This window comes from Pecten maximus, chromosome 1 (assembly GCF_902652985.1).
Source record: "Pecten maximus chromosome 1, xPecMax1.1, whole genome shotgun sequence".
NCBI classification, from domain to species: Eukaryota; Metazoa; Mollusca; class Bivalvia; order Pectinida; family Pectinidae; genus Pecten; species Pecten maximus.
The window spans coordinates 22,290,083-22,311,502 of record NC_047015.1 but is presented as its reverse complement, the minus strand read 5'-3'; the positions used below and the strand labels follow the sequence as shown (position 1 = coordinate 22,311,502).

Here is a 21,420-nt window from a genome sequence, read left to right as displayed (position 1 = left end):
TTGTTTGGGATTGCTTTTCAGTGCCGGATGTCAAGGTTTAGTAAAAATATAAATTTTGTTTCTGTGTGATAACTTAAGTTCCCTTGGGCAGATAAAACTCTTAACTTCATGCAGTTTTTCCTTACCAGAGGTGCTTGCAACAGATGGGGTTTTTTTTGCTGGTCCAAAGGTCAAGGTTACAGTTAAATAGAAAATCCGTTCTGGTACAATAACTCCTATTATCACCCAACTTTCTGTGTAGGTGACACATCCCCATCTATGGAATTCTTGTCATTAATATGTGTGACCTTTGTGAATGCTATAAATATATAGATTTCTGAGGGTTTTTAACTCGTCTAGTTTGAACAAGAGGCCCATGGGGCCTGTATCGCTCACCTTGTTGGATTAGACCAAATGTCGAAATAATGTTCATATTCAATTTGTTTTATTTGTAAAACTCTAACAATGCTATATATGGTTATAGTGTGGGAATCCGAACTGCTTTAAAGATTAATGAAGTCCAGACTCTCGAAGGTCTGAAAGACCTCAAGAATTGTTTATAGAACATGCATTCATCACTTTATGACAAGTAGCGATTTAAAGGAATTCCCTCTATTTCACCTATTGGGCCCCACCCCTTTGGCCATTCGGGGTCAGAGTCACCATTTATGCAAAATCTGTTCCCCTGTTTCTGACCAAATTGGGTTCAAATCCATTCATAACTTGATGACTAATAGCGATTCAAAGGAATTACCTCTATTTCCCCCACTGGGCCCCGCCCTTTTGGCCGCTTTAGGGTCAGAGCTACCATTTATGCAAAATCTGTTCCCCTTCCCCCAAGGATGTTTCGGACCAAATTGGGTTCAAATCCATTCATAACTTTATGACTAGTAGCGATTCAAAGGAATTACCTCTACTTCCCCCACTGGGCCCCGCTCTTTTTGCCCCTTCGAGGTCAGAGCCACATTTTATGCAAAATATTTTCCCCTTCCCCCAAGGATGTTTCTGACCAAATTGGGTTCAAATCCATTCATAACTTTATGACTAGTAGAGATTTAGAGGAAATACCTCTATTTCCCATATATGGCCCCGCCCCTTTGGCCCCTCGGGGGTTAGAGTCACCATTTATGCACAATCTGTTCCCCTTCCCCCAAGGATGTTTCGGACCAAATTGGGTTCTAATCCATTCATAACTTTATGACAAGTAGCGATTTAAAGGAATTACCTCTATTTCCCCTATTGGGCCCCGCCCCTTTGGTCCCTTTGGGGTCAGAGCCACCATTTATGCAAAATCTGTTCCCCTTCTCCCAAGGATGTTTCCGACCAAATTGGGTTCAAATCCATTCATAACTTTATGACTAGTAGTGATTTAAACGAATTACCTCTATTTCCCCTATTGGGCCGCGCCCCTTTGGTCCCTTTGAGGTCAGAGCCACATTTTATGCAAAATATTTTCCCCTTCCCCCAAGGATGTTTCTGACCAAATTGGGTTCAAATCCATTCATAACTTTATGACTAGTAGAGATTTAGAGGAAATACCTCTATTTCCCATATATGGCCCCGCCCCTTTGGCCCCTCGGGGGTCAGAATCACCATTTATGCAAAATCTGTTCCCCTTCCCCCAAGGATGTTTCTGACCAAATTGGGTTCAAATCCATTCATAACTTTATGACAAGTAGTGATTTAAACGAATTACCTCTATTTCCCCTATTGGGCCCCGCCCCTTTGGCCCCTTTGGGGTCAGAGCCACCATTTATGCAAAATCTTTTCCCCTTCCCCCAAGGATGTGTCTGACCAAATTTGGTTCAAATCCATTCATAACTTTATGACTAGTAGCGATTTAGAGGAATTACCTCTATTTCCCATATTTGGCCCCGCCCCTTTGGCCCCTCGGGGGTCAGAATCACCATTTATGCAAAATCTGTTCCCCTTCCCCCAAGGATGTTTCTGACCAAATTGGGTTGAAATCCATTCATAACTTTATGACTAGTAGCGATTTAAAGAAATTACCTCTATTTCCCCTATTGGGCCCCACCCCTTTGGTCCCTCAGGGGTCAGAGTCACCATTTATGCAAAATCTGTTCCCATTCTGCCAAGGATGTTTCTGGCCAAATTTGGTCAAAATCCAATAAGAACTTTATGACTAGTAGCGATTTGAAGCAAATGTTGACGGACGGACGGACGGACGGACGACGGACGCCGCGCCATGGCATAAGCTCACCGGACCTTCGGTCCAGGTGAGCTAAAAATGAGGACGGTATACAGATTTTACTGGTGTCTGTATTTGTTTTGCCCGATTCTAGCTTGGTACAACAGTTAAAATTTGTTAAAATAATCTTTTAATAGGATGCTGATAACTGAAAAATGTTCAACATTTCTAGAAGGAAAGGCTTAATTGCTTAAGACTTGCTAAATAACAACTTTACTGCATTATAAGTATTTCATGTGACCTCCTCTCTAGCTACAGGCAGTTCTAATGGATTATACTAGTTTAAACTATCTGCGATCTACAACCCAATTTATCAAAATATCTAATTATAAATTTTTGAAAACACCTCTTCATCTTATTGAGGCAGGGGGCTGCGATAGCTCAGTTGGTAACAACGTTAACACTGACCATCTAATTGAGGTCAATCCAAGTTGTGTGATTTGACACTCCTAACCCATGCTAGACTTGTTTCTCGGGTAGCTGAGAAACAGGCCAATCTGTTCTGTTGTGTTGTTGGGCAAGACACTTTACCTTATGTACCTGAACTCTGAAAAAATCAATGACCATAACAGAACTTGACTGGCATTATCATTATAATAAGTGGTTATGGAATTGGTGAATGGTGGCCAATAGTAACACTATATGCCAATAAAATGGTGGAGGCATAAAAAACAAAATGCATGATTATAATTCAAAGATGTCTTTTATTAATATTTAATGTAACACAAGATCTTTATCACTGAATCCTGACAACATCCACAAATCATGAAGTCTACACACATTCTGCCACTTGCTATTTATCCATGATACGACATGCAAAAAATCCCTTCTCCTGTTGTGCATCCCATTGCTCAGTCTGAAATAGAAAAGTAAGATGTTTCTAAATACATGAACACATAAAACATCATTATTAATCACTATATAAGCAACCAGAAAAAGGTTGCTGTTACAGTAATATAATTTACACTGATAACAAAATTTCGAAACACAATCAGAAATATTTAGATCACTAATAATTATAAAATTGGAATATTTTTGTGCACATTAAAATGAAATCTTGATTTTCAATGTCAAAATACAGAAACCTGTAACTGTTATCAATTAACTATTCCTTTCCTATTACATAGTCAATTATCCACCAATATAAACCTCTAGGTCAGAATAAATATGACCTAACTAGTACCCAATGTAGCCACCAATATAAACCTCTAGGTCAGACTACATATGACCCAACTAGTACCCAATGTAGTCACCAATATAAACCTCTAGGTCAGACTAAATATGACCTCACTAGTACCGTATGTAGTCACCAATAAACCTCTAGGTCAGACTAAATATGACCTAACTAGTACCCAATGTAGCCACCAATATAAACCTCTAGGTCAGACTAAATATGACCTCACTAGTACCCAATGTAGCCACCAATATAAACTTCTAGGTCAGACTACATATGACCCAACTAGTACCCAATGTAGCCACCAATATAAACCTCTAGGTCAGACTAAATATGACCTAACTAGTACCCAATGTAGTCACCAATATGAACCTCTAGGTCAGACTAAATATGACCTAACTAGTACCCAATGTAGTCACCAATATAAACCTCTAGGTCAGACTAAATATGACCTAACTAGTACCCAATGTAGCCACCAATATAAACCTCTAGGTCAGACTAAATATGACCTAACTAGTACCCAATGTAGTCACCAATATAAACCTCTAGGTCAGGCTAAATATGACCTAACTAGTACCCAATGTAGCCACCTATATAAACCTCTAGGTCAGATTTGATATGAGCTTAGTAACTACTAGTAATTTTACTCAATGCTTTGTTTAATATCATGTGTTCAACATATGACTAGGCTTTGTTTAACCAACTTCAATTCAACAACTTTAATTTCCTAATGTAACAGATCAAGCCACATATCGGTGCATACTGTATGAAGGTCATAATCACAGTTATGTCAGCTTCCTGGCTGTACTCACCCATTCAGAGGGACAGAGGGTTGAGTAACCCATTTTGAAGTACATGCATCCATCGTAGTCCTCTCCCATTTTCCTAACGCAGCGGTGGTAATCTACATAGTATTGCCAGCACATCCTACAAACAACCAGTTAAATAATTATAGACATCCTACAAACAACCAGTTAAATAATTATAGACATCCTACAAACAACCAGTTAAATAATTATAGACATCCTACAAACAACCAGTTAAATAATTATAGACATCCTACAAACAACCAGTTAAATAATTATAGACATCCTACAAACAACCAGTTAAATAATTATAGACATCCTACAAACAACCAGTTCAATAATTATAGACATCTTACAAACAACCAGTTCAATAATTATAGACATCCTACAAACAACCAGTTAAATAATTATAGACATCCTACAAACAACTAGTTAAATAAGTATAGACATCCTACAAACAACTAGTTAAATAATTATAGACATCCTACAAACAACTAGTTAAATAATTATAGACATCCTACAAACAACCAGTTAAATAATTATAGACATCCTACAAACAACCAGTTAAATAATTATAGACATCCTACAAACAACTAGTTAAATAATTATAGACATCCTACAAACAACCAGTTATATAATTATAGACATCCTACAAACCAGTTATATAATTATAGACATCCTACAAACAACCAGTTAAATAATTATAGACATCCTACAAACAACCAGTTAAATAATTATAGACATCCTACAAACCAGTTATATAATTATAGACATCCTACAAACAACCAGTTAAATAATTATAGACATCCTACAAACAACCAGTTAAATAATTATAGACATCCTACAAACAACCAGTTAAATAATTATAGACATCCTACAAACAACCAGTTAAATAATTATAGACATCCTACAAACCAGTTATATAATTATAGACATCCTACAAACAACCAGTTATATAATTACAGACATCCTACAAACAACCAGTTAAATAATTACAGACATCCTACAAACAACCAGTTATATAATTATAGACATCCTACAAACAAACAGTTAAATAATTATAGACATCCTACAAACAACTAGTTAAATAATTATAGACATCCTACAAACAACCAGTTATATAATTATAGACATCCTACAAACAACCAGTTAAATAATTATAGACATCCTACAAACAACCAGTTAAACAAGCATTCTGTGAGTATTGCTAAACCATTACATGTCCCCTACCGGTGCCCCAAGGTAAAACTTTAGCCAAATTTGAGCAAAAAAGTTTAGCCAAAACTGAAACATGATTATTTTATGAAAACAAGTTCATTCCAAACAATGTGTAAATTTAACTCTATTGGGTTGAATAAACAATGTTTCCTGCCCCTAAAAGATATTCAGGTATTCTTTTGGTATGTCTACTGTACAGAGTAAAAGAATCTAAGTGAACTTAAAGTGAAATGTGTAAAAACAGCCTTGGATTGAAATATAAACATGATTCTGCATAGCACAGCATAGTAGTAATACTATTATTAAGTGAATGGAGAGCCATTACAAAACTTTAACCTCAAGAATACAGAGAAAACAGTTAAGTCCATAATATGGAAAAAAAAATCAAAAAATGAAAATATTGTTTTTCACTTTTAACTGTACAAAAGTAATGCAACACACCCAAAGAACCTTTATGCAAAGAATCAGCATCTTAATACAATTATTAAGGGAATGGTGTGCCATTATAAAACTTCAACCAAAACTTTAACCTGAAGACTAGAGAAAAAAGTAAAGTTCATAATATGCCAAAATTAAAAAAAAAAAATAGTAAAATAATTTTTTCAGTTTTAACCATACACAAGTAATGCCACACACCCAAGGAACCTATATGCACAAAATCAGCATCCTAATACCATTATTAAGTCAATGGTGTGCCATTATAAAACTTTAACCAAAACTTTTACATGAAGAATACAGAAAAAAAGTAAAGTTCATAATATGCCAAAATTTTCCAAAAATGAAAATAATTTTTTTTCAGTTTTAACCATACAAAAGTAATGCCACACACCCAAAGAACCTCTATGCAAAGAATCAGCATCCTAATAACATTATTAAGTGAATGGTGTGCCATTATAAAACTTTAACCGGACGGACGGACTGACGGGCGGACAGACGGATGCAGGCAAAATCTATAGTCCCCCCCCCCCCCCCGGGTTTCACCGGTAGGGGACTAATAATTATACACATCCTACAAGCAACCAGTTAAATAATTATAGACAGATGATTTACATAATCCATCTTTATTGCATTACAATATGGATTATTGGATTACACAATTTAATCATTCTGTCAAACACAAAACTTACTTGTTCATGTTCTGGTTGGGAAATCTGGCATCATACCGAGGGGTGTACTGCAGCTGACGGATTTTAACTGCAAATAATTACAACATATTATTCAAGTGATTGAATATTATTCATGAACTGACCCTCTAGTTGTGTTGAGAAATATCTTAAAACCAAACAATGACTTCACAAGGTATCAATCATATACATTATTGTCAGTATTCCAGTACCAGTTAATGTTGAAATGGAACTTTGATTTTGATAAGTTGAAATGGAACTTTGATAAGTAAATAATGCAACAAAAGCAATTCTTTTTGTTGTTGTTAATTTTTTCCATCATTCATCATGTCATGTATGACCTTTAGCCTTTTAATACGCAACATACACAATTTAATTTCATACACAATATTCCTTAAATGAATCCAATATATGTATAATGTAGGTACTTACCGTCTGGTTTTGAAATCTTTTCTACATCAGTCATTTTGAAATGTGATTTGATCTATAAATGAAAGAGAAATATATCATTAGTGTTTGTTACATTATATGTAACTGTTTCCTTTATGTGGAAAATCTGAATAAAAAATAACAAAAGTAAAAAAAATATATGTAATATAACTGTTAATTATAAGCAGATCAACTTTCAGTATCTGTTAAATGAAGGCTCAAGCATTGAGTGTTCAAGTTTTTTGGGGGGGTTTTTCTCAACCATTTACAAATTATGCTGCCATATTAATAAATATTGGTACCATTCTACCATAAGGTCAAACAATTTATGACTGTTTGTAAAACAAATTGAGTCATATTCAACTTTGCCTTATACCTCCTTTGTAAAATCCACCGTTACATGTCGCTATGATTTTTGGACATGTATCCAAAATGTTAGGTAGGTGTTATGTCATGCCCGATTTTATTTTATCTGCACCAAAATCATAGCAACACAAGAGAGTGTCAAAGAATTCCACGTCTTTCATGCAGCAGCAGATATGGTGTCAAGGCCAGAGGAAACTCGGGTAATGTAATGGAGTATTGAGGATGCAAATACTCAAGCTTTTTTTAAAGGATCACTGCAGGCAAACTGTGCAACCAGACACATGTGAATGATGAGAGTCACGTCAAAATTTGAATTATTCTAAAATGGTACATTTTTATTGACTAAGAGTATTGCAGTTATAATAGAGTGCTTATTCACTTATCATTTGTATCCTAAATTTACTATCCGTACGTGTGACTTTTACGTGACCCTAGTACAATTCAAATACAATGATGACGCACAGCAATAAACACGTATACGAATTGAAATAAAAATGCATGTGATGATACCGATAGCCCTATCGTATAACCAGGAGAAAGACACGTCCTCCATTTATACAGAGCTGCAAATACTGAAATAGATCTTCAATCCAAAATCAAGGGCAATGGAGGGTCATAAGAAAGGGTTTCGATTTTTTCATTGATGACCGAAAATTGCCTTATTGTAACGCAGTTATTGTCAATGATAAATGATTTTTCGACCACACTATCAGTTTCTTGTAGATAAATATAAAGAAAACTAGCCAAGAAAGCAAGAAACACCGCTGCAATACCTACCTACTGGATTGATAAAAAAAATGGCAACCGGAACCGGATCTCCGAAGTGTGTAAATGTTACTTTATCAGAGTAGACAAATTGTCAAACGAACCTTACTCAGCAATGCCTAGAGGGAAAATATGAAACTCGTGCGAACTTACAATTTAGCTCAAAATACATATTTGTACTAAGCTTCTTAGTGATGATAGAAACTTCAGAAATAAATGTGCTCTTCCTATTTGCAATTCAATTAAAATCTTCCTTACGTCTATGCCTAAATCAACCTCTCTAGAGTTTCTTGAATACATGTATGTGCGACACGGGCGGAAAATAGGCCTAATGAACATGAATATTGACATTCATGGCGATCTCATTCAATTATTTTTATTCTACCTTAGTTCAGAAACTTTATCTACCGAAGTAAGAATTGTACTTTTTGGGACTAGTCATTCTGTGTCACCAAAACAAATCCCTGACCAAAATATGGATTTAAAAATATTTGTCATGAATGAAATAATATAACCTTTCTTGCTGCGATCGATTAAAATAAATAATAGATTATTGAAGAATAAAAACATTACTTTATCACGGAAATAAAGATAATACAACAAATAACTTGATAACGGGACCTATATCCCCTTTATACATCCAGCATTCACATATGTGTTATGAATGCAGGGTCTTATGATACTGGAACATTTTTACGCCCCCATCTACACGTATCCATTTTATATTAACAACAAAGATTGCGTGGCTACATTCAACTACACGTGCCAAAAGTGTTCGATTGGACCAGAGACCTATACTAATTTTAAATTTAGTATATAGGTCTCTGCATAAACAAATAAAATACTGTCTTTTAATAAATCTAGGATACTGCATTGTCCTTAAAATTTCTAAGGAAAATTGCGGATGAAAAAAAGATAAATTATTGCCATTTAAAATCTCTCAAGAAATTTTACTGACTAAACTCTTTGAAAAAGAAACATCGTCCTATCAGAGACCTATATATTAGTATATAGGTCTCTGGTTTATGTAAGGTTTTTTTAATCTATCGACTTTCACGTGAGAATTTTACTTTAAAGATATATACTAACCATGGAGTAACCAATCTGCATTATATGAGTTAGTATACGCCAAATGATAATTTGGAATATACTTTTCTCTTATATTTTTAACCGATTTTAACCCAACTATTACTGTTATCAAAGACATATCAGCCTTGCAGTAATCAATATTTGTTTATGGGTTAGTGACCGAATTAATCAGCTAAATAACTCAGGTATCAGTACACAAACTAACAGGAGGAAAGGAGAGCAAGATGTGAAACAAGAAACCAAAATATACGATCACGATTGAACATGTTTGGATTTTAATGATGAATATACAAGAATTTAAAGGCATGTGTTGGATGTTTCGTCACATGTCTGCATTTCTGGTGTCGTGACCAGGATTCTTAACGGAGTCGCATCCCTGGGTGGAGAAATGTTACCAACACGTGAAGTGCATATTTTCACGGTAGCATCACAGATATATATACATGTATAAGGTAATTAGTGGCAATGATGAAATATGGCCGAAAATGTGCGATTGCTATTTGAAGACAACAGTTAATGAGTTTAACATCAGCCGCTCTTAAAGTCTAAACAATTAAGTATTTAGCCTGGTCTAAGCTTCTTAAAATGTCATCAATGACGGGCAATGCAAACGAGAATAGCTTAGTGATCTTGCTTAATTGTCTAAAATCTACGCAAACCTTATAGTGCCATGTTTTTAGCATATTAGCATCAAGCATTTCATCATTGTTCCGGCCACTCTTTCCTCGTTTCTGGTGGGTATGTAAGGTCTCATTTTATAGGAGGTTTGTTTCCATTGTTCTCATCATTAACCGTGTCCGTGTGAGTGAGATCCTTATCATACTCAACATAAATATAAGTACGGATTTTACTGCATTGTGCCAGTGAAATATATAGAGGATATTGGATGGTTTCCCGTTTAACATAACATATTATATTCCACGAGTATGACAGAATATCAATATTTTCACGAGTGCGAATTTGGAATTACAAGCCTCGAGGGTGATAGTTATAAAGGTGTCTGATATCATGTGGTTTTGTTTCATAATGTTATGAGGATAATTTGTTAATTACGTTTTTTGGGTTTTTTTTTCCCACATGTGTAGCGGACTGGACTGGGATGAACGCTGGTGACCAGTAGCACAATTGGTAGATCATCCGGCTAGTGTTCGGAGGTCCCGGGTTCGTACCCCGGTCTGGCCGTGCATTTTTCCTCATGGAGCCCAACTAAACACCCACAGAGGTGGTCATTACATAAAAAATGGACTTACATATTACCCACGAATCTTGGCATTTACAGTAAAGCAGGTGGATTTCGGAAAAGTACAATATGACCAGAGATTTCGTCGACTCGAAATGTATGTATACCTGTATGGTATACATATATTTTAATACATTGTATTAGAGATTTATATACTATAGGTCTCTGCAGAGACGTATATACCTGATATTCAAGTCTCTGGTCTCTGATTGTATATATGGAAAATATGATAAAAACAATCATTTTTTCCACATACAATATCTGAGTGGAACAAGATTCCACCAGATATCATATCCTCCTGGCCAACAGTTGAATCCTTTAGACTGCCCTCCTGTCAGTATATATCCCCCAAAATTAAGTAATTTACCTATATACACATCTTTTTCGGTTTTCTAGGAAACGACTGCATCTCTTCTCTCTCTCATGACATTATCTTCAACTTGTTGAAGTTAGTCATTACCATTTAGAAAAAAATTAATAGGCCTAAATAAATGACGTATTTTCGACCTGTAAAATGATTCGATACAGACAATTGATTTACTTACGCCGAGGTATATCTGTACTAGGCTAAAGATGTTCTGCTACAAAAACAGGTAGGAAAGTACTGTTTTTTTTTTTATTTAAGTGTCACGGGAGTAACTCTAACAGCAATTACAATAACCTTATGCGTACAATGTATAAGTATATTCTTTGTGTGTTGACACTAACGCGAAAATAGCTAGATCGTGATATGATATTGCAACGATAATTAAATGGAGCCACTGTCACCTGGCATGGCTGTTCACTGTTACTGTCAGCAACGTACATGTAAGCGAATAATTTGTTAAATGTTACACGTCTCGGTACGATGACGTCAAGCCGAACTCATTTGTCAATTATAATGGCAATTATGTCATTTAAACACCACTATAATCCCGTTCGGCTTATGGATGCATATCATTGTTAACGTTCAGTTGTCCGATCGGGTAACTTTTACAATATACCATGTTGGTGAAAACTTGTCAAACCGAACTCATTTAGCACAAGTAGGGCGACGTGGAATTTAGCATAACTTATGTTATTGCACTACTTTGACTTCTATAAGAGTTACTGCCCGTAGTGTCGATTGCTATACATGACAATGACACTGGTAACGACAACATTGAAATTGATATTATTCATATATACTGCAGTATACATACATATATATCGACGTTAGTACTAGTAGTTCCAAGTTATGATTTATTTAATGATATAACTCTGTAAACTGGAGATTTGCTGCCTATACTACTAATGTAGCCCAAGTTTCCTCTGGCCCTGACACCACGTACATGTATATGGTAATATGGTGTCAGGGGCAGAGGAAACTCGGGCTTCTTATATTGTAGTATGGTTCAACTAAAAATCTATGTTGTAGATATGCCTACTATATTGTGGTATGGTTCAATCAGTCAACAGCCTATGTCTTCACAGGAACGTATATATAGATATGTCCCTGATATGATTGTAAAAGGAAGGAGTAATGAAAAATACCCTGCCTGAGCCAGGCTTCAATTAAACTATAGCTAGGGACCACTCACTTTCAAGGCAAACATCCTACTACTAGGCTAAAGAGAAATTCTCTTTAATCTGAGCTAGTATGGTGACCTATACATGTACATGTATACTTTCCACTTTTACACTACTCCTTCCTTCCTTCATAAAGTCTTTGCCCCCAAAGACAACCACAACTCAGGTTCTGCAGCTCCAAGGCAGCCTTTCAGTCTCCTAAGCTTTCAATTGGAGTCATCATGATCAATGGGAAGAAGTAATGAAAAATACCCTGTTCATGCCTGGCTTCAAATTATAGTGACCTCTCACAGTTCCCAGTAAGGTGACCAATATATACTCTCCACTTTTGCAAAATTAGGTATTCTAAGTCCAAGGGCTGCATGAACTAAGAAGGCTTACCATCCACAAGTGACCTAAATAGGCTTCAAATTGCATTAGAAGTAGATGAGTGATACAGGCCCATTGGGCCTCTTGTTGGTAATGGTTGGCCTACTGTTTAATTTGATAGTGCCAACATGAAAACAGACAGTTTCAAATGAAGAATTGCCCATCATAATGATTGGAAAGCATTTGAAGAAGTAAAAAGATTGTAAAAAAATTAATAACCATTTCTTATTTTTTTGCAGTTAAGCTTTAAAGTTGGACTTCCAAAGTGACAAAGATCATTCTGAACTGTTGTTGACAGGTTACTCGTACCACTGAAAACATGGCATCAGCATCACTGAGGCAGAGTATGCTGGCCTACGGATCGCAGGCTATGGCATTCTCACTGATATCCTCATCCTTCAACTTCTACTATGTTAAGGTATTCTTGGACATTTACCATATAGAACAGATGTGGTTCCATCTTGCCCAAGCACTTTTCTTGGTGTGGAATGCTATAAACGATCCACTGTTTGCCTACCTGCAGGATTCAACCAGCAGCCGGTTCACTCGCACACGACGAGAGAGCATTCTGTATGCAGCACCGTTCTTTGCATTGTCGTACATTGTTCCCTGGTTTTCATGGGGAAGCAACCCTATAATGGTTGGTCTGCACCTCATTCTCACACTCTTCTTCTGGGACACCATGTTGACATTTGTTGGGTTAGCTGCTTCAGCACTTTTCACTGAAATATCGCAGGACCCTGACCACAGATTGAAACTTGTAAGGATAGGTAGTATAGGATGTTTATTTGGAGCATGTAGTGTGTCTATTCTGGAGTACACCTCCGGCAGCTTAACCAACTTCTTTGGATTCCAGGTTACAAGCATTTGTATAGGTGTGGCTAGCTACCTGTTATTTCGATACACTGGTAATAATGGTCACACTCAATATGACCGTGAGAAGATGAGCTCAGGAATAGAATCTGATATAACGCACGATAAGAGCTTACAGAACCAATCATACCTTAGTTTATCATGCCAGATCATCGCAGACAAAAACTTTGTGTCTTTTGTGGTGATGAACTTTTTCCAGATTTTTCATACAACATTCATGGCAAACTTTATGAAAGTGATGGGTGATGAGCTGGTACAACTGCATGATATAGAAGAATTTCCATGGTTACGGAGCTTCTTCTATGGTAGCAGCAGGTTCCTTCCAATGGTAAGATGTTCATAATCAGTCAAAATGATCAGGCACAAACTCTTTGCCTTGGGGTTTTCCCCAAGGACTTCATTGAGTTGATAATTAATTCAATATTAAAGCTTAATTCACAAAATTGCAATTTATAATTACTCCAGTAAATGTCCTTCTTTATTTACCAATTTTCTTCGCAAAATGGGACAAAAAGGCCCTACCCCAAATATATAAAATTATGCCACCGACAACAAACATCTGTCACTCTTTCTTTGCTTGTATAGGTACATTGTATTTCATTAGCTTATTAACTTATGCCACACCTTAGCCTTAACAACATGTTGTTCCCCTGTCCATATTAATACTCATATAATGAAAAGTAATTTGAATATCAAGGACAAAATAAACTCCAGTAACCATAAATAGGACAAGTGTTTTCTAGCATGTAACGCCGTCCATCTGTCAATAATTGACTTCTTCATAACTGCTGATCAGAATTAGAAGCATCCTTATGGAGTGTGGACTCAATGTTGTACAAATATTGGAGCTATATTGATATAAACGACATCTCTGAAACTGAGCATTGGCTATCGCTTATATTTGCCTGGTAGTATCACTATGTGGTTAGGATTCAAAATTGTATACCGGTAAATGGTGGGGCTGACCCCTGGGGACCAATTTATATCAAATTTTATTGCATTTGATATACCTGGTAAACAACTTCTTTAAAAAAAAAAGCAATGCTTTTGGATATACCGACTAAATCAATTTTAGATCCTTAACTGGGGACGTGCATGGTTATTATATAATTCAAATAGAAGTTTTTGTCATAGTTAGTGAAATATCCAGGTGAACGATACAGGCCCTCTGGGCCTCTTGTTTATTACTGGATCAGTGATATCATTATCATTGTCTTTTCTTTTTACTCAGATACTCATCATAAGCACAACTCCATTGATAGGAAAGATTGGTTACTACAACACTATCAAGGTCAGCTTTCTGTGGAAGATCACAGCAGGGATTGGCATGTATATGATTGGACGGAACCATCCAATCTTACTCATGCTGTATATGGCTCTAGACAGGTATTGGCTGATTTGGAATAACCATTTTATATGCCTGGTATACAAAAAAAAATATACATATGTGTTGTTGAAATTGAATCTTGTAATATCTTAGACCTGACAAATATGGCAAAATTACATGATTAAATTCACTTAGTTATGTTTTTTAACTGCTTTCAATGATAAAATGTGTTAAGTCTAAAATTTTATCTTCTTAAGACCCATAAGGTTTTAATCAGTGGTATTGGAGTTTGAATACAGCGATGAAGAACTATGAAGTTTATCGAGATAAATCACATTGGCCCACTTTCAAGGTCACATGTTTTCCTTTTTTGGCCAATAAAGGATAAAGATATTTTGCCTCACTGAGGTGGCCTGTAGCTTAATGGAATAACACAATATAGAAAATTAAACTGGTGCAAATTTGATAACCTTGGATTAGCTTTGAAGGTTTCATTAGAAAAATAAACTTGTACACAGAAGTGAAGACATCAAAAAATATGCGTATTATAAAGGTGTGTAGAGTAAGCTGCTTGCTCTCAAGCTATGATAAAATTTCACCTTAAGTCGCCTTTAAAGGCCACATTTGTGAGGTGTGTTTTGTTACTAGCAGCCTTTTGGGACTCCTATATTGGACTTTTTTGGAGGCGCAGCGGTCTAGGGAAGGACGCAGATCTACGTGACCGAAGGGTCGCTTGTTTGAGTCCCAGCTGTAATTGTAGCTCCAGCTGTATGCTCCCCAGGGAGTTGAGAAAACACATTGGCTGGTTGCTAAATGCCCAAATAATAATTGGTAAATCACTTTGAGATGACGATGTTGCTGTGATATAGCTGTATATAAAACTCGGTTAATCATTATTAATCATCAGTTGCTTGTCATGACAAGAAAAATAATAATAACTTGTTTATTTTCAGCTGTTTTGCCAATGCAATGTTTTCAATGTTTAATATGCCCCTGTCAGATATTGTGGACACAGACATGCAAAAACATCACAGAAGGTAAGACTATAAAATGTTCATCAGAACAGAAAAAAAATATGATACTGTAAACGTTATTTTCGAGGGGGGTTAATTTCGCGATTTCGATATGTAAACTATCGATCCACATTCGTTTGTAGTTCTGAGATTACGCAAACTGATATCAAAATAATACGAGTGGGGGAAATTTTCTCGATTAAAAGGATGCTATGTAATTAGCGTAAATTCCCCTCTCGATAAATTTCCACATTTTACAGTAGTAAGGGAGATTCTTAATAGACAGTGGAAATTAAGTTGTATTGCTAAATGGGGTTTCAGGCAGGGTATATGTTGTTTTGCTAGTCAGGTCTTGGCTGAAGTACACTATGTTTGCTACTGTAAAATCTATATTAAAGAGAGTTAAGTACATATGTAGTTATAGGAAGTTATCACTCTGTGTAATACACATGTAATGGTTTAAACAGCCTTCTTACTTAAAGCTTATGTGTCATTCCAGCCACCCAATATCTTCTCTGGTCTACGGAAACAATGCTTTAGTCACCAAACCTGCCATCTCCCTATCGCCAATGATGACAGTAGCAGTTCTCAACACCTATGGCTACCAACAACTGGATAAGAAAACTTTGACTGTACCTCAAATCAGCTCTCTCCACGACACCATGTTCTTATTGCTGTGTATCCAGCCAATAGTCATTGGTACCTTACAGCTGATCACCTGGTCATTCTATTCCATACGGGACAGGAAAACCAACCAGGTCAATAAAGTCTTTACTGCAACCACAGATAACATTTTAAACTAATGATTTTAATAAGTCTGTTCAAGTTTAGACCAATAGAATCTTACATGGGTCTGTTCCATGGACAGAGATATCTCAACCTGATTCTATGAGAATGAGGAGTGCTGGCCAGCCAAACTCTTACATGAGGGTTGTCCATGGAACAGACCTATATTTGATATTTTTTCCTACTTAAAAAAAAAACAGAAATTAAATTGTAAGTTAATGTGAAACCTATTCATTGTGCCATGAAATTATGCATCGAAATTGATGATATTACCAATTTGCGACTTAGTTACGCTACACAACATGAGGACGCAACACTACTGTGGCAGCTCCATAGTGCATGCCCACTGTCTTTCTCTACCCTGTGTGAGAAAGTTATTCCATCCTAGTGACCATGGGATCGTCCTGTGAAGAATGTGATAAATATCTGTATATGGGATAAATATTTCATATATTATTTTTTTCATCATTTGTTCGATCAGATAGTGTTGACAAAATTATATAAGGATGGGCAAATACTGTAAACGTCCTGATTTTTTGGCACTCCAGTGCATAACCAAATGAGATTATCACAATGCTTGCCATAGAAACCTATGTAGATAAACTACAATTAGATCAGTCATAATTTTGCGGAATGCTTTTAGTGTAAAAATCACTGAAATAAGATTATCACTAAAATATGTACGTTAACAGCATGGTCCTACATTTGTATATAGTTCTCATGAATGTGTGCATATTGAATATGCATTGCTTCCACTTATCTTGATGTTGAAGGTTTGTACTTTAAAATGAATTGTGTTGGACCTTGATGACTCAGTATTACTCATGGAATATATATAATATATAAAAGTCACACTCACTTTTTAATGTACTTTTTTTTTTGTAGCCGTCTCAGTTTTAAAGGTTCTAACTCAATTTCTTATACCCATGATTTAAAAAACGCATGGGTGAATATGGTCAGTATTGATACTGAATTCAGCATTTTGGAAATATTTGCCCCTATATGAGTCAAACTCAATGTAAAAAATTTGCAAAAGCAGCTACAATGTATTTACATATTTTGAGATTCCAACACTTTCATGTAGTAATCATGCTGCCCATACCTACTACATGTGTCTATTCCTGGTTTTGTTTCTGGATCAAATCTGTATTATTATTTCTTATAGAGTCTTTTAATATCATCTTAATCTGTATAGGTTTTGTTAGTAACAACTTATGTCAGACCTCTAATCAAGGTCTTAAAATTAAACTATGCAGATGTTATTGATAGGGGATGTACATAGTAGAAAACTACTGATGGTTGTATAACATTGTGTATGTGGTATGTTTTCAGTTCTAAAATAATTTAAGAATTAAGAGGAATAGAAGGAAGAGAAATGAAACAAAACCAACATACCTTTGTGACTTTTTCTTAAGAGCCCAAGGGTTTAATATTTCACCAGTAGCTTGCTGGCCTAGTTCTCTCCATTGTGGGACACAATTTTAATTGAGAATGGGCTTTAAACCTTTTTCACTATAACAAAGCATAATTCAATCTGTAAGATTTTCTCTTGGTTAAGTATAAATATGAACAGATTTTGTTAAAGCACAGACAGTACACTTATCACCTCAGGGTACAGAAGATATCATAGACAAAACCGCACTGTTATTGATAATAGAGTTTAGTCACTCCACAATTAAAATCTAATATTGGCTGTGGTATATCAAAGTCTTCTTATAAAATCAATAATTCATCATTACTTTTTTGACAAACTATTTCAATATATTGAGACTTGGTAAAGAACTTGTCTAGAAATCTGTTTTACAGGAATTCTGATGCTCATTTCCCATTCTTACAAAAAATGGTAAAATGTCTTGGAAAACTTTATTGTTCTAGTCTACTATAAGATAAAGGTAAGGTTCTTTGTGGTGGATGTAATAATGTGTTAATGATATGGAGGTTATTGTACTGTGATTTCATTTCCAGAACACGTTTTATCATGTACATTGTGTATTTGTTTGTATCTTGATCAAATTGTTTTTGTTTACTGGTTTTTATCATCTGGACAGGTCTATTATTGATAAGTAAGTATGCTTGCATGCATACAGTCCTCCAACAATTTGTTTAAATTTTGGGCAAATTTCTTCAAAGGAGACTTTAATTTAGAAAGGCCCAAAAAGACTCGGGTCAAACTCATATTGTACATTATATCATAAACTTATCTGCAGTGCTATTTTATAAATGTTGCTAGGAAGTGTGAACATATATGTTGTATATATAGTTGATGTATTCAGTGTCATAATACAGAAATGTTATGTATACACAAGTGAGACTATACAGTTATAGCCACTCACCCAGATTTTGCCGGTGTCAAGAGGTTTTTTTTCTCTTTTTACTAGATTTTTTTTTCAATTTATAGATGTTTATATATTTTTTTTTTTCAATTATGTTATCAATGTATATATTGTTATCAGATGATGTTTGTGAAAGATATTTCTTAAATTTTAATTGAATATTATATTTGAAATTCATTGCTTTTGTGATGAATGTCTGGTGATGGAAGGTTGGGATAAATAAACTAAGGTTGCTGTGATGAGGAAAAAAGGAACTTGCTTGTTGTAGGTTTAGTTTATGCTTTAGGATTTTTTTATTAAGTTACTCCTTTTATTGAAATCATATCATACATTATGGTAAAGTACATGTTTTTAAAATTATTTACTTTTTAGCCAACCATCATCAGATCTTTAAATATAAAATATCTTTTCCCCGTGTGTTCATTGGAAACAGTCAACTTAGCCTGTAACAAAGTTCTTGGGACCATTAAAAAAACAACAAAGTTCTTGGGACCATTAAAAAAACACTTCACTGTTTAATTGAACAATGAATAATAATAAAAATTAAATATGAACAATACTGTATTTTCTTACTCTACTTCATTATTTTTTTTACCAATGAAATATTAAAAATAATCAATTTGATAAAATTTGACATCTTCACAGCTTTGTCCAATCAGATTGGTGGTACATTCTATTCACTGTAAGCTGCAGTTTTCTTATTCAGATGAGGTGACAGTAAATGAATGCTTGTTTGATACATACAGTATGTATTTGCTACGTAAACCTCTGGGCCTCATACAATGTATATAGAATTTCACATACCTGGGTAGTAATCAGGAATTTTTTATATATATCTCAATGTTTTTTCACCAGAAATGTCAAAAATCTCACTTTCTAGCAATTTTAGGAACATACATCACAGGTGTCTGCATCTGGTTAGGGTTTATAGAAAAAATTATGTGTATATAGAGTAGGGACTCTCATATGTGTATATAGAGTAGGGACTCTCGTATGTGTATATAGAGTAGGGACTCTCGTATGTGTATATAGAGTAGGGACTCTCATATGTGTATATAGAGTAGGGACTCTCGTATGTGTATATAGAGTAGGGACTCTCGTATGTGTATATAGAGTAGAGACTCTCATATGTGTATATAGAGTAGGGACTCTCATATGTGTATATAGAGTAGGGACTCTCATATGTGTATATAGAGTAGGGACTCTCATATGTTGTTTTTCTATAAATATTAACCAGATGCAGACGCCTGTGACTACCTGTATCCTGTATAGGAACACAAAAAGTTGTTTATGCCTCACAACTTGAGTCACAAATCTAGCTTACTAATGTAATCGATGTGTAAAAACAACTTGAGTCACAAATCTAGCTTACCAATGTAATCGATGTGTAAAATATAAATTTATTCTAGATGCAGAATTTGTAAAGGTTGTAATTGAGTTGATGTTTAGCTATTGTAGAGGATCTTCACATAAAATTTATAGTGTCAGCTATAGTTTCTGATGTTAGCTGATACTCTTACAGACTTTAAGTGACCGACCAATTCTAAAGAGACAGACTAAAGGTGTGTAATAATTTATCCAGCATCTATACTGACGTTAATCTGTACTTACCACCCTTATAAATACTCTATTTTACTCGAATAAATAAAAACAAAAGTCAAATTCAAAACATGAGGTGTTTTTTTTCTTGTGCATGGGAAAAATGTCTTATAAACATTAATATCATACCAACAAGTGTTTGGTGTCAATGTTTATCGAGGTGAGATGATAATGGGTTATATCATAGCCTCTATCCAACATCACTGGGCATATGTATTTTATGTTACATTTAGCCCTAAATTGTCATGATCCTGAGATAATACAAAAACAATGGTTATATTTATTTAAAATAAATGTATATAATATATACAATTGTGTTGTTGTACCTTGAATTGTAAAATCAATATCTGTTCACTTCAGAAGTGAACAGGTATTTTGTATAGAAGTTCTATTTGTGAAATGTTAAAGAAAAAGCAGGGGAAAAGCCTGCATGGCAAACCAAGTTGTCATTTATTCATGGAGCATTGTTGATCAAGCATTGTAAACAAATTATATAAGATATCTTAAGATATCTGATATAATATATAAGACATCTGATATAAAATATAAGATATCTGATATAATATATAAGACATCTGATATAAAATATAAGATATCTCATTAAATTTTCTTCATAAGATATCATATCTTTTACGAGATATCTTGTATAGTATTGTATAAAAAACCTATGTAAGATATCTTATTTACTATATAAAACATCATATAAAGTATATGAGATATCTTATATAATTTGGAAAAACCCCTGAATCAACGTTGCTCCGTGAATAATGACAACTTGGCTTGCCATAAGCTTGCATTTTCTTTGAAACCTTAGCATACACATTTAATGCTATATGTGACAAATAGTTGTGTAAAACTGCAAGTTGAGCTGTTCTTCCCAAGGTTTAAAGCATTTGCAGATTCTATTTATAAATAACAACATGGAGTAAACATTGTCCCCCTCTCCTACAGAAACTAGGGAATTTTGTAATCAGTTCAATCATAAACATAAACTACTTACATCACAACAGACAAAAACCTCAGTACCAACACACCCACTGACATGCTATACATAGTAATTACTTAACATTCAATCTGTAACGAGGACACACTTAACTCTGGTACTTAGGGCCCCAGCAGCATATAGTTCAAATTATTAACCTAAAAATGTTATTTAACATTCTTGTTGACACA

At 34.9% G+C, this 21,420-nt stretch overlaps 2 protein-coding genes across 2 annotated transcripts; one reads left to right on the top strand and one right to left on the bottom strand.

The window, feature by feature from the left end:
* Positions 1-2,872: 2,872 nt before the first annotated feature.
* On the bottom strand, positions 2,873-8,160 carry LOC117327902 (cytochrome c oxidase subunit 6B-like). The gene is made up of 5 exons (XM_033885139.1): positions 8,083-8,160; positions 6,943-6,994; positions 6,514-6,580; positions 4,175-4,289; positions 2,873-3,044 (listed from the first exon to the last, which is right to left on the bottom strand). The coding sequence occupies exons 2-5, from the start codon at positions 6,974-6,976 to the stop codon at positions 2,982-2,984; spliced, it is 279 nt and encodes a 92-aa protein (XP_033741030.1). The 5' UTR covers positions 6,977-6,994; positions 8,083-8,160; the 3' UTR covers positions 2,873-2,981.
* Positions 8,161-10,953: 2,793 nt separating this feature from the next.
* Positions 10,954-20,556, top strand: LOC117327895 (transmembrane protein 180-like). The gene is made up of 5 exons (XM_033885126.1): positions 10,954-10,992; positions 12,556-13,517; positions 14,421-14,575; positions 15,470-15,553; positions 16,029-20,556. Exons 2-5 carry the CDS (start codon positions 12,636-12,638, stop codon positions 16,330-16,332), a joined length of 1,425 nt encoding a protein of 474 aa, XP_033741017.1. The 5' UTR covers positions 10,954-10,992; positions 12,556-12,635; the 3' UTR covers positions 16,333-20,556.
* Positions 20,557-21,420: the final 864 nt, after the last annotated feature.